At 34.4% G+C, this 15,241-nt stretch overlaps 1 protein-coding gene across 9 annotated transcripts in view; it reads right to left on the bottom strand.

Annotated features, from left to right (window-relative positions):
* The window catches only part of DIAPH2 (diaphanous related formin 2), a 914,924-nt gene that overhangs the window by 513,532 nt on the left and 386,151 nt on the right, over positions 1-15,241 (bottom strand). For all 9 annotated transcript variants that reach the window (XM_017548566.2, XM_017548564.2, XM_037745740.1 and 6 more), the window contains 2 exons: positions 9,373-9,474; positions 7,209-7,303 (listed from right to left, as the gene is read on the bottom strand). In XM_017548566.2, coding sequence (XP_017404055.1) covers positions 7,209-7,303; positions 9,373-9,474 — 197 coding nt within the window. The remainder of the gene's footprint in view (positions 1-7,208; positions 7,304-9,372; positions 9,475-15,241) is intronic.

Here is a 15,241-nt window from a genome sequence, read left to right on the forward strand (position 1 = left end):
AGGTGATGGGGAGGAAGGCAAAAAATCACACTGCCACGTGTGTACCTATGCAATAATCTTGCATGTTCTTCACATGTACCCCAAAACCTAAAATGCAATAAAATAAATAAATGTGAAAAAAAAGAGAAAGTGGTTTTATAGATATGATCAATTACAAACATATATAATTGGTTAAATATATGTCTAGCCAATAAGCTTTGAATTTAAACAAATTTGTATGCTACTAAAAATGCATAGGGAGCTAGGTGGGGGTGGAAATCATGATTATTCTCTCTCTCTGATAATTCCATCAAGGACATTACAGCCTTGACTCCCTGTCCTCTGAATCTCTTAGGGTAAAGGTTTAATGTTTTTTGTCTAGAAGTAACCTCAGAGGTGCTACCTAGAGTAAGGATTATGGTATAATCTTGCTTTTCATTTCCCAGTGCAGGTTTTGGAAGTTTATTTAAGGAAAAAGAGGCCACTTACCAAGTTGTACACTTGTTTTTGTTTGTTTATTTGTTTTTGAGATGGAGTCTTGCTCTGTCTCCCAGGCTGGAGTGCAGTGGCGCGATTTTGGCTCACTGCAACCTCTGTCTCCTGGGTTCAAGCGAATCTCCCGCTTCAGCCTCCCAAGTAGCTGGGACTATAGGTGCATGTCATTACACCCGACTAATACTGTTTTTGCTTTTGTTTTTTCAGTAGAGTCGGGGTTTCACTATGCTCCTCAGGCTGGTTTCAAACTCCTGACCTCAAGTGACGTTCCCTTCTTGGCCTCCCGAAGTGCTGGGATTACAAATATGAACCAATGCACCTGGCCCCAAGTTTTACACTTATAAGGAAATTCTTGTTCTACCCTGATCATCATCTCAGTTCAGTAGACTCAATGGATCTATAGTATGAAAGAACCACAATATTAATGAAGTTCTACCATGGTTTGAAGTGTCCAAGGCAGCATAAAATATGATTTCTGAGGTGGCAGCTTGCTGAACTGTTAGTAAGATTTACGTTTTGCTACAAATGTAAATAGGCTCAATTTTTGTTTTGTTTTTTGGAAATGGAGTTTCTCTCTTGTCACCCAGGCTGGAGTGTAATGGCGTGATCTCGGCTCACTGCAACCTCCACCTCCCGGGTTCAAGTGATTCTCCTGCCTCAGCCTCCCAAGGAGCTGGTATTACAGGGGTGCACCACCATGCCTGGGTAAGTTTTGTATTATTAGTAGAGACAAGGCTTCACCGTGTTGGCCAGGCTGGTCTCGAACACCTGACCTTAGGTGATCCACCTGCCTCAGCCTCCCAAAATGTGGGGGTTACTGGCATCAGCCACTGAGCCCGGCCATAGGCTCAATTTTTCATATTTTAAAAACATTTTCCATAATCCAATTAGTACAAGAAAAAATTGTTTAAAGCTACCTTTTCTTTCTCTGTAAACAACAATACAACCAGTGATGATGACACATGAAATACTGGCAATAATCAATAATTGACATAGAATAAGAATAAGCAGCCATAACATTTTCTTGGAATATGTGTAATTTTAACAATAGACTGAAAGTAGCAAACAAAGGTCAAAGGAAACTTCAGTCGAAGAAAAAAACAAAAAAACAATTTTTTAAAATCACTCAACTATTTAAAAGCAAAAGATGTGAAAGAAGAGCAGCTCATGGATAAAAGTATTTTCAGACTGCAAAAGCATGCCATAAACTTATTCCACCATGATGAGAAATAAAGAAATGTTTTATGATTGTTACTCTTATTTCTGCTGTTTCATTTTCCCTAAAGAATTGTGAAAATGAACATGGTAAATACAAGTTGTTACTTAAAAGAAAAATGTTTTCAAATTCTACAATACTAATGCCATTATTGGCTTAATTGATATACTTGTAATATTCTAAAGTCATCAACCCTTGTAAAGTGCATGCACACATGCAGACTCACAAGCCTGCATAAAATACAGATGGTCGATAGCCACGTAAATAGATCAGTGATTACAAAGATGGATTGAGGAGACAAAAACGAGCTCTACTATTACACATGCATGAACTTCCTGACTATAAGAATAATTGTACTCCAGAACTGGTTAATTGAGGGAAGTTGAAGAATCTTTTTTCCCTGCAGAATCAATAGACACCCATCTATCTTCGATGACTTAGGTGTAGCATTGCCTGGAATCAGGTGAATGGACTGGATGATCTTTGCGTCATTCTGCTCATCCTGTCGGTATCCAATGATAAGTTATATAAATCATATAATCTGTTTTGAGATGAAAATCACATTTGAGAAAACATAATCATGTGGCAAACTATAAACACCACACACAGTGCTGGTTACTCAAATGGGCTTCAGAAAAGTAATAGAGCCAGTATATGTAGTAATTATTGGTGGCAGGGGTCTGGGAGGGTCGACGCAAGTGAGAATATTCCCATGTATGCATTGTAGAGAAACATCTATGGAGGTATTTCTGTAGTTTCCAGGTATGGAAGCAACCAGGACCTGTATTTCACCTTAGGTATTATTAAAGAAAATTAAGGTGTTTTATCAAAGAAAGAATTTACCTAGAAAGAAAGGAAGGAAGAAAAGAAGGGAGGGAGGAAAGGAGGAAGAAGGGAGGGAAGAAGGGAATGAAGGACGAAGGGAATGAAAGGACATAAGAGGAAGTAGCAGGAAGAGAGGAAGGAAGGGGGGAGGGAGAGAAGGAAAAAAGGAAGGAAGGAAAGTAAAAAAAAAAAACCAAAGCAAGCGGAAGAAGAGCAATAGATAGGACTCCAAATAGTTGCATGCCCAGTAGAAATGTAGATATTCCTTAAAAATAAGGGAGACAGAGACCAAAAGAACATGAATAAACAGAACATTTGCTTAAGGAATATAGGTGGCTGGTATGTAGTGCAGGTTGTTTCAAGAAAAAACTATAGAAAAATAACTATTTAAACTAAATAAATCATTATAATCTGACATATTGAAGGAAATGTCTCTTCTCTCAATCTCATTCTCATTCATCACTCCTTAAAAAGCTCTTGTGTTGGCTTTTGTGATACACCATAGCATCCGGGCCCTCTCTTTGATATGCTGACTCTTTTGCCCTAATTTTTCTAATACTTCCCATCCCCGTGACTTTTATGGTCACCAGATATGCAGTCCTTAACCTTCCATTTGTTTCTTTTTTCATGAGGAGTCTCAAGAACGTCATTGGTCCTCAGATCCCAACAATCACTTCTTTGCAAATGACTCCACAAATCCTTATTTTCAGTCTCGGCCTCTATTCTCACCTCCAATACATTTCCTAAGGTAATGTTATTTGTAAATTTTTTCTCCTTTGCCCTGAAAAGTATTTTCTCCCCTACCTGATTTGCCTCTTTGTGTCAGGGCTACAATCATTATCTCTATCACCGGGATTTTTCAATTAATCATTTTTAAAAAAATTTTCTTATTTACCCAAATTCCCTTTTCTCCTACTTCTGAAATATGCAAGGTTTTATTACACCTTACCCTTGAAACTGCAATGATCTCCTCTGTCAAGTCTCTTTACATCAAGCCATCTGATATACTGCAGCTAGGAGTACCTTTCCTGAGCACACAATTTGACCATGACCAAACTCAACAGCTCAGCTTTCACGTTGTCTACCAGGGATAAAAGCATCTGGTATATACAGGGGTTAGGAATGAGTCAGAGTAAGTAAAATGCAACAGGGAGTGGCGAGGCATGTGGCAAACTGGAGAGTGCGTGACATTAAAATTTCACTGATTAGGTCCTAGGAAGGCCAAATAAAACCTAAGTGAGAGAGAGAAAGTGAGAGGTAGAGAACGTGGGCGCCTGTAAGTCACCAATTTGCTATCTCTGTGCCTCCACAATATGACCACCACCAAGCTACTAATCTTTTATATGCTCTTTCTCATTGCTGCCCTATGACCTCTTATCTACACCAGAAAAATAAAGACATTATCCTTTATATACCTCAAGGCTTTGGCCATCATTCTCTTATCCTAGGCCTCTCTAACTGAATCTTACGAGCGTTTCAAAGGCTAGAACACTTCTTCCAGGAAGACCACCCTAACCACAGCCCACACTAACCTATAGTTCACCTTCTGTGAACCTCTATACCAGGATAAAACAAAATAAATAGGGTTACGTAATATACCAATTATATTTACGTAGTTATCAACATATTTACCAAAACAGTGATATGATAGATGTGCTAGATTAAAGCATTAAAAATAAGATCTAGTCACAGCTCTAAGTACTGTAATTTTGAAGTATTAATGACTGTAACAGTATTTCAAGATATCTGCCACGACTATAATGTGATATGAAAATATTTATTATTTCTATTAGTGAAAAAGTTAGAGGTACTGTTAATACTACTTTGGTCCGTTGCCTACACTCTTAATTAAATAATATGCTAAATATTAATTAGAAGCTAATAAAAACAAAGATGTAATACTTTTCACATACAAGTTCAGGACCACTTGAATTCTCTCCATGGTTCCCAAAAGAGGGCTTTGAATTCCAGGTTACCAACCCATGCTTTATCATGTCTTTAAAAATTATTCTGCAGTAACAGCATACTATCTTTAACGTTGATCATCTTTTTTTCACATATTCCTTAAGAAAGTAAGTATAAACTCCCTACCTAAATGACATTTCCTCAGCATTTAAGAATCATTTCCATTCACTAATAATCTCAAATAGAACATACTTTTATTTTTCTTTTCACAGATGCATCACTTTTTTCAAATGCCAGTTTCATTACTATGTCAGTCCTCTATATGTAAGTGTGTCTACACATAACTGTTTTACCACTGTTATCCTAAAAAGCACCGACTGACTGGTCTTAGATTTTTCTCTCAATATAGCAAATTAAATTACACTGAAACAAATTTTGAAGGCTAGAATAATAATTCTAAAAGTCACCAAAATTTAGTACACATTATTTGACAGTAACTCATAATTACATATATTAAAGACTCTTTAACAACCTCAGGATGTGGTGTACTTTTAAATGTTTCTATGTGCTACTGCAAATATTTCAGTACATTTCAACTTTTCCCACATAGCGAACTCATTTTCTAGCTTAAATTTAGATATTTTGAAATAAAAGGAAAATTGATATTTATTAATAACCTTCAACTTGGAGATTGATCTTGCTGATTAAATAAAAGAATAAAAGGTGTTTTTTTTTTTTTTTTTAAGTAAGGCATTTATCCTACCACATAACTAAAATCTATTAGTTGTCTGCCCAGCAAGAGCATATTGACCCATACTAGAAGAGATAATACTACTACTGTTAATTCAAGTCTCTGGGAAGTGATGTATACTTAACTGGTTTTTTGTTTGTTTTTGTTGTTATGAGGAGACAGCCATGCTACATGAGCAAAAACTATAATTATGCATGGATGGAGTTTAGCACTGTAATCAAATAGAACTTACAACCAAGTTAATCTGATGATACACATTTAATGCCATGCATTATTGATGTGCTACATGGTAATTAGACTTAAATGGTAAACAGCTCATATGAACGGCAAATTGATGTTACTTTTCCATCACTGAAACAAATGTTCTGGAATTGAGTGGGGGAGAAAAAGGTGCTGATGATTATAGTCTTTTCTCCTGACAGACGGAAGCCATCTCTCGTGGGGACTAGAAAACCATGTAATTATTTCAACTCAGGAACATCCATCTTCCTTTCCAGAAGATACTCAGACATGTGATTTGTCTAGATGAAAGCAATACTAACCTTAGTAACTCAGGTGAGTTACTCAGCACTTAGGCCCTATACCTGTTTCCCAAGTAGCACAAATTCCAATTATGTACATTATACTACATGTTAAACTCTTTTCTTCCCACAAGCAAAACTAAGAAAATGGGTTTTGATCGAACAGGGTAAGGATTGAGAAGAAACTTTAGAGTATCTGACACTGAGAAGGAAAGCAAGTTGGCTTTAAAAAGTCCTCAGCAAACAGATGGCACGAAATTGGTGGGTAAAGCAGGAAAGGGGTAAAATGTACAGATATGTGAAAAAGGAAAAGAGATAAAGCCTTAGAAAAGGTAATGGAGATCTAAAAACTAGGAAGAGATGACACAGGTCATCTCATTAAACCTCAGTCCTATTTAAAAAAATTCTGCCTAGATTTAAAACATATATATGAGATAAACTTTAATGTAAGCCTACAATCCAAAATAGAGGAGCTTCCACAGAGACATCATTTGCTCAAATTATATACACAGGTTCTCAGAGATTTAGAGTTTGCAGGGAACGTGGCAAAATTTTTAAAGCTATAGCATAAACTATTTGAAGATTTGATGTTTTCTAAAAAATCAAAACCAACTGCATGGCTCAAAAACAAAAGACAACAACAAAAAAAGAAAAACAAAAAACTACAATGATTATACCCTTCCACAAAAATCTTTACAGTTATTCCTTTCAGAAATTAAACCAGATAGGGTCAGACATACCAATAATTCAAATGTGTTAGATCTGTATAGCCCTTTATCATATAAAGCACTTTATTTGGTTAAATCCTCACAATGACCCTGTAATTTCAAATGAGGAAATAGAGGTTTAGAAAGATCCATTTGTTCATGTAAGGCACAATAATATGACAGCTTTAGAGTTAAGATAGACATTGTTTTGAATCCCAGCTCTGCTTCTTTGCCACTTAAAAGCATTGTGAAATTGGGCAATCTGTCTAAACCTCAGTTTCCTTATTTGTAAAATGAGAGTAATAGTGCCTATCTCATAGGATTATTGGAGGATTCAATGAAATAAAAAATACAGAAAGTGCTGGACATAATCAGCAAACACGTTAGATACTCAAACAGAGTTGGGTAAAAGTTAGATACTCAACTTAACAATGGGTATGTTAAACACTCACTTATTTTCAGCAAGCTATTTAAGCTCTTGACCCCTCAGCTTTTTCACCCATAAAATGGTAATAACAATATCTATTTAATGGAGCCATTGTGATGATGAAATATGTATAACTGTACGTACAATGAATAATGGAGAATGATATATAGCTAATAAATAAGTGGCAGGAACAGAATCAGAAGCTAGATCTTCTATACTTAGTCCTCTTACTATCAACACAGTTAGATATTCCTGATTTTATCAAATTACTCAACATCTTTTAAAAAATCTAAACATTGAAGAGAATTTTCTTACAACTCTATTGAGAATAGTCTAAAGACATCCATGGAAAGAAATCAAAAGGAAAATAAGTACAAGTTACCTGAATTAAAGCCTCACTCAGCATGTCTTCATTAACCTCCAGAATCACATTTCTTATCTCTTCATATGGCATGCGATATGATCCCAGAAAGATGGCTAAAATAAAATTTGATTTTATTAAAAGTAGAATAGCATCAACATGTTAAAGTCCTAATAAATGCCTGATTTTCGTTTCATAGACTCAAAATATGCAATTTGTCACTAATACTAATTTACAGAATTGTGAACAAACAAAAGGTGTTCCATTTGATGGACTACTCACTCTATCTATCTAGACAAAATGGCCTATTTTTTCAAGCTCTAATGTTTACAGTTAGTGCATATTGACACACAAAACAAAATTCCTACTAATAGTACTCATGACTATATGCTTAGGCTTTTCAGATTAGGATGATACATAAAATAATCCATAAAAACTTAGAGATTTTATTTGAGGTTGACCTTTTTATTCAATGAAGAATTTAGTGTGGAGATTGTCAGATGCATCCAACACGGTATTTCTCAGGAAAGACAAAATAACCAAATAAAAAATCATATCAATCTACTCTGCAATTCTCCCACATAAGAAAACAATTAAAGTGCCTGAATCAACAGTGTGCCCTGCGTTCCCGCTTATATTCCTGCGGTACACTATTACTTTCTTTATATACTGACTCACAATTTCCCCTGCCAACATTTTCTTAAACGGAAATCTATCATATCACAGTAGAATAATTCAGCAAATTAAACCTAGAATAGCTAACAATTACTCACAAGGTAATTAAAACAACATGTTCCATTAAACATTATTTTTTTAAAGAACATAGATGTGCTCTTATCACCAGAACTTGAACATTTCTTAGAACATTTTTTTCATGAAAAGGTCTCTATGCCTTCAGCTGTACCAAAAGGAAACAGAATCCTCACTCTATAGGCAAATGATTTACATTACATATAAGACCAAATCAGATCCCCACAGTCTAAAACAACAATGTTGACAGATATCAACCAGCAATTAAGATCATACTATGTTTTAAAGTACTGAACGTCAACTTTGAAAATGTACTATCAAGTAAGCAATGCACACATTCACAACAGCTATTAGTAAACTGCTTTTCTGATAGCAACATTTCTACTGACATGAAAATGATGTGTTGTTTATTTTAATGATTCCCTACACCACATTCCTTAACAAAATAAACTCCCACGGTATTACTTTGTGCAATTAGAAATGCCTGACATGTTGAAATTTCTGATGCACAGTGTTTCACTATCAGCGAAATCTAAACGCAGTCTACTGTATTGACAGAACAAAAATTCTGAATTCAAGACAGAGGGAAGAGTGTGTTGAAACTTAAAGGCCTACATAAATGAAGATGAGTTTAACTGTCCATTGGCTTTAGCAAAAGTATATTTAATGGCTGACTGGTTTGTTAAAGGCTTCAAGGTTCACTAACCAGTTTTTAAATGCAGTTAAGGTTAACAATTTAACTAGTTCACATCCCAATTACTTCAAACATAAAGGAATAGCAGTAAAAGGATTTGCCCAGTGTAAATAGTGAATACTCTAAAACCATCAATCCCAGGTCTAGGCAGAAGGAAAAAAATGTCACTTTTTGTCATTTCTGCCTTATGTGTCACTATGTCCTCTAACAATGTTTTACTATCAGTACTTTCCAAATCTTTACTATTCACAAGTTTCATGTGAGCTCACCGAGGCTGAATTAGAATTTTCTCCATACTGGCTAAGTGAAAAAAAGGCATCCAAATCATGTTTACACCAAATTTTGTTTCTAGAAGATGCTGAATATGCCTGTTTAAAAAGGTTACAAGGAGGCGGGTGGATCACGAGGTCAAGGGATCGAGACCATCCTGGTCAACATGGTGAAACCCCGTCTCTACTAAAAATATAAAAAAAATTAGCTGGGCATGGTGGTGCGTGCCTGTAATCCCAGCTACTCAGGAGGCTGAGGCAGGAGAATTGCCTGAACCCAGGAGGCGGAGGTTGCGGTGAGCCGAGATCGTGCCATTGCACTCCAGCCTGGGTAACATGAGTGAAACTCCGTCTCAAAAAATAAAAATAAAAATAAATAATAAAAGGGTTACAACTTTGATTAAATACATTAAACAGCCCCCACCCCTCTCACCACTACCTATACCAACCCTACTAAGAAAATATTACATACACAGATTCTGAGCTGTTTTGGGATCCAAAATTCTCAGTTCTTTCACTTTCTTCTTTGTAGGCGCAGTCTTCTTCTCTTCTAATGTTTCTACATTCTTTTGAACTGAAAGAAAAAAATGTTGATTCATAAACAATAATGGTACTAATCCAAGTACATGGAATAACATTAGTAAGGCATATTAACTACATTAATAAAGCTCATTCTGAAATCAATAAATGTGTTTATTTCATTAGTTCAAGGAAGAGGATAAACATAAAAATACAGACCTGTTTAGAGTTTTCACTACCAATTAAATATCAGCACTTAAGCAGAAAAGATAAGCCAAATAGAACCAAAAATCAATTGCTCCTTCTTACCTAATGTGTAACATTAATTACTCCTTTACCAGGTACCTACAGCAGTACTGGAATTAAATATATAGTACAGTTTCACTAATTTGAACTAATTGAGGGAAAAGGAAGACATGCATTTCTCTTAAAGTATGCTAAAATTTAAGCATTTCTTTAATTCAGTGAAATTGCTTTAAAGCACCTAAGGTAAGTTTAACTACTAAACAGGCTGCCATATAAAAATTCCTGTTGAGATGGTTTTGAAGAATAGGTATGAAGCATTTGCAAGTTATACAACAGTAGCACCATTTGCATACATGTGATTAAAGAGACTCAGTGATGTGGTCTTTTGAGTAAGTCAGCTTTGTCTCTCTCACTATTTGAAAAATACTATTTGCTTTCTTACAACAGAAGATTTACTTTGCTTTCTTCAGAAGGTAACCATATAATTCAAAATAGTTTAAAGGACTGAAGGTGTAAGGAGTAACAGTGCCAAGGAGTGGCTTTAGCCTTCCATAACCTCCATCAGCCAACTCCCCAAGCCAGCCAGTCCAAAAAGCAATGTGGCTATCTGCTATGAAAATAAAGCATTAACATAAATCCCCAAAGCCCTCCTGTATAGAAATTTTATAGCTACCATTGTACTCAAGTGTTGGCAGTTTACTTTTTCCAATATAAAAACAGGGTTGTAAGTAATGGGACCATCTAAAACTATGAGAAAAATAAAGCCAAAATTTTTTCAGTAAAGTAGAGTGTTAGGTCCTTGTCCCCAAATTCATGCTGCTAAACTGCATCACTGGTTCATATATGACCATAATCATGCTGCTGCTTTATCAATGTTAAAAGATAACTTCATTTTGAGGCAATAATGATATCATTTTAATTCATCTAACCTTTTTTAAAAAGACCACAAATGCATTATTGATTTTTCTTTTTGAAAGAAAAAGCAACATAAAGCCACCGTACATTTTTACTAAAGCAATATGTTCATAGATGTTACCATCTTGAAAACTTTTGCAACATCCTATAGAATTCATCAAAATATTGCAAGTCCGTTAAGACTTCCTTTGTTTTAACGGTACAAAATATAGAAAAGTTAAGTGAGCATACTACAGAAATACCAGATACTAATAAAATAAATTACCTGAATAACTAAAGTCCTACCAGTGCTAAATTTTATCATACTGGCCAATCTAAAGTTATACGCAGTCTAAAGAGACTGGATAATAATCACACTTAAAAATTATGATCTTATGAGACATGGCAAGCAGTTTGCCATGTGAATTCAACACAATAGTCATTGCTACTGCTGGACGAAAAGTGACTTTTAATGTATTTCTTTTAAATTATATTAAAAGAACATACTTTGTATTTACATTTATCTGTATATATTTCTAAATGTATGTTTTAAAATATATTTAAAAACACATCTCAAATATTCTTCAAAGGCTCTTTCTAAGAGCATAGAGTCTTTCATATGCAATAATCAACATTTTAATTTACTCTATCAAGCTAGTTCCAGCTTAAGAAAACTGTACATAAGGAAATGACAGTCCAATAGTTATTTCCTTTGTCTGCAAAATGTGAAGTATCTGAATCATATTGAAATTACTTCTAGAATCATTGACTAATTTGAATCCAGTCAAGGAAATAGTCAAGAAAATTTTCCTAATCTCCCAATATGCCTTAGAATTCACTGTAAGAGACTAATTAGCCAAGGACATATATGAAAAAAATGCTGTCATCAAGGACCTACAAAGATGGTTCTGCAAACTAACAGGATCCTGACTAACTCAGGGATAATGCTCATTTCATGACTTTATATTTTTGTATTTTTTAAAATTAAAATATGGTCTAGCCTCTCCCCTTTTCAAGTGAACGAATTGTTTAAAATTAAGATTAGATGCCCTAAATATCTATACTTCGCAGTTTTCTTTCTTGAATCCTAATGTATTTTCCTTGTGTTATACAACTTGGCTTAAATCCTGGGTTCAAAAAGTGATAAGTATTCCATGAGAGGGCACTGCTTTTTTGAGAATCACTAGAGAAAAACAAGTTTAAAACACTTCTCTAACTAGACAGCCTTTCAAAACTAATCATATTTTTGCCATGATAAATAATTACAGACCAGTGGCTATTATTGCCTTTGGCCTTCTTGTTTTCTAAAAGCATTCCTTAGGGATCACAATCACAGGCTTAGATAAATAGAGAGTTCAAAGAACAGCAATGTGACATCAAACATCCCTACAGTGTTGAACACTTAGGTTAAAAATTGCTTGCTTTTATAGTGACCTCAAAATGTCACTTGTCCTAGGATATTTTTATTCTGTATGTTTCTAATGGTTACAAAACTTTAAATAAATAGCAATTCTATAATTATTGAAATTACTTGGATGAAACTAAAAAGTTTTTTTTTTTTAAGTTTCGATATAAAAACTTCAAGAATTGATTTTATCATCAACTGCCCTGAGGTCCTTAGGTTCATAAGGAGGACTAGAGTCAAACATGACCTTCCCTTACAAATGAAAAAACATGGTTTTGAAAAAACTAGGTTTGAATCCAATAGATTGAATTAATTTGAGTGTGTAAATTGGCACTGCTAACTGACAAAATAATAATGAAACATTATAAAATACTGTCTGCAGGAAGATAATCATAATAATAAAGACATTTGTATTATTATTAAAGACATGTTAATATCAAGATACTCATCATTTAAGATAAAATGCCTACTGAGTATTCTTATATTTCCTTTAATACATGGGTTTTTACAAGCAATTGTACTATAAATGTATTCCTTTATGACTGAGAAATGCTCATCAGCATAAATAAAGTAAACATGGTCATATTCTTCCCCCAAACTAATATAGGCGATGTTCAGGAATTTCCTATTAATTTCTGCTATCCCAGTGGATACACAGAACATGTGACAAGATGTTCTAATTTGTAGCAAGTATTAAGATATTTTAAATAGGTAACATTGGATGATTTACATAGTGACAACTAACCATGAATCATGATAAAATTTGCGAAACTATTTTAAAATTTCAGTGAGAAAGACTGATTTCTATACTCAGAATCACATTCATTCATCTACCAAATATTTCTTGAACACCTACAATGAATTAGCCTAGCATGAGCATACAATGGTACGCAACACATAAATTTCTACTCATACCTCATGGTCATATGTAAACCACTAATTATGGAAGTATTCCCAAAAGGTATCTAACATTTATACTTTTCTTTATGCATAAAAATATAGCTTGGATGAATACATGCACATCACTGAGTGAACTCTCATTCTGTTACTGCAAGCATAGTTCCATATTAGGGAACATCATATCTTTGAATCAGCATTACATTATGTGTTGCATCATAAGAAATATGAGGAAAATTAAAAGCATGTCCCTTCTTATAAGGTATGCTATATACAGGCCGGGGGCGGTGGCTCACTTCTGTAATCCCAGCACTTTGGGAGGCCAAGGTGAGTGGATAGCATGAGGTCAGGAGTTCGAGACCAGCCTGGCCAACATGGCGAAACCCCGTCTCCACTAAAAATACAAAAATTAGTCAGGTGTGGTGGCACATGTCTGTAATTCCAGCTATTCAGGAGGCTGAAGCAGGAGAATCACTTGAACTCAGGAGGCAGAGGTTGCAGTGAGCCGAGATCACACCACTGCATTCCAGCCTGGGCAACAAGAGTGAAATTCTATCTCGGGGGGGAAAAAAAGGACAGTACATACAAAGCCAGGGTAAATAAAGCTAATAATTGTAGTGCCAACGAACACACTGAAAATTTATGTAACTTCATGGATACATATTTCTATATTTAACAAGTAAATGCCCAACTGTACTTTCACATATAACATAGAAATATAAGAATTGTGATCCATATATACTTAAATACATATTTTATTCATGTGGATACAATTCCAGAGGTGATTCCAGCTACATGGAAATAATTTTTTAACATACTGGTTGAAATGGTATTTTAATTTCAATTAATGACTTGATAATATTAAAATGAGTACAAGAATGGCAATGAAAGATATGGAAAATCGACTGGCTTTTGCGTGTCATAGGTTTACGTATTTTTTTGTTATTTTCTACTCTATTCTAAATCATCTTTATCTATGCATTTCTGAAAATATCATTTGAACCTGATGGAAAAGGGCAAGGAAGATTAGATCAACAGATAAATACATACGCAACACACAACAGATGACAGTATTACAAAAACAACAATAACAGCAGTAGCAGTAGTTTTACTACTGGTAACCACCAATACAATCTTCACGAGCACCTCCAAAAGCAATTTTTATTAAATATTTGCTCTGTATCTGGCATTAATTTTTATACCATTTTATATGATAGGTATTAACCACTGCCATTTTACAAATGAGGAAATTAAGTACAAATTTAATCATATGCCCAAGGTCAATATAGCTAGTAATGAAAACATGCTCAACTTCAGCAGTGACCAGGGAAATGCAAATGAAAATAACCAAAGAAATACTATTAATAGTCATCAAATTGAAAGTTTTTTTATGTCACATAATATCAAGTATTGATGAACATACGAAGAAGAATTTGATTATGACAACAGTTGACAGTGAATATTCAACAATGACTTAAAATATTCATGTATCTAATATATTTGAAGATATGTATGCTTGTCATAAATATATCCCAACATTTCCACTTGTAGGTCAAACGGTCAAGGAGACACAAATGTTCACTGCAACAGTGTTTATAACAGTAGAACAATTATAAACAGTCCATGTGCCCAGGGGTTATGAAATGGATAAATTGTGGCACGTTAATAAAATATAATATCACACAGGATTTACAGTGATTGTACTACAGCTATATATTTCAACAAGGATTAATGCCAAATACAATGCTGAGTAGAAAAAGTTATGGAAATGGTACATATAGTATAATATTCATCTAAGTTAAAAATAAAACAGAGACTAATCTTGTGTATTATTTATGGATGAGTATACATGTAGCAAAATTATAAAAACATAGACTATATATTCACCAATTAATGACAGTGGTTACCTAAGATGAGGAATCTGATGCTGGAATAGGTAGAACCTTGGAAACTTCCATTTTAACTCTCATGTTTTATTTCCGTAAAAGCAAAGATCTAGAGTAAATATGACTAAATGTTAACACCTGTTCATTCTGGGTGGCTGGTAGATGGGCGTTTGCTACGTTAGCCTTTGTAATTTCCCATTTTTTGACATAAAAATAAAAATCATATGACTAAATTAAATAAATATTCCCATCTATTTGTATAGTTTACAAACTGTTAACCTTGGAAATCCCAAGTGCCAAATGTACACAGGAATTACAAACAATATGGACAAGAATAATTAAAAATGCTGGTAAAGATTAATCAGTTTGTAAGGAACCACAATTTTGAGTTCAATTGCTGTTGAGTCTATTTTGTGAGGAATAACACATGTGCTAAACCTGGAGAAGGAAAGCGGACGCAATATGCAGTAAGACTCCATTTCTGTCTCCTCGTA

The sequence above is a fragment of the Cebus imitator genome, unplaced genomic scaffold (assembly GCF_001604975.1).
Source record: "Cebus imitator isolate Cc_AM_T3 unplaced genomic scaffold, Cebus_imitator-1.0 Scaffold210, whole genome shotgun sequence".
Lineage (NCBI taxonomy): Eukaryota > Metazoa > Chordata > Mammalia > Primates > Cebidae > Cebus > Cebus imitator.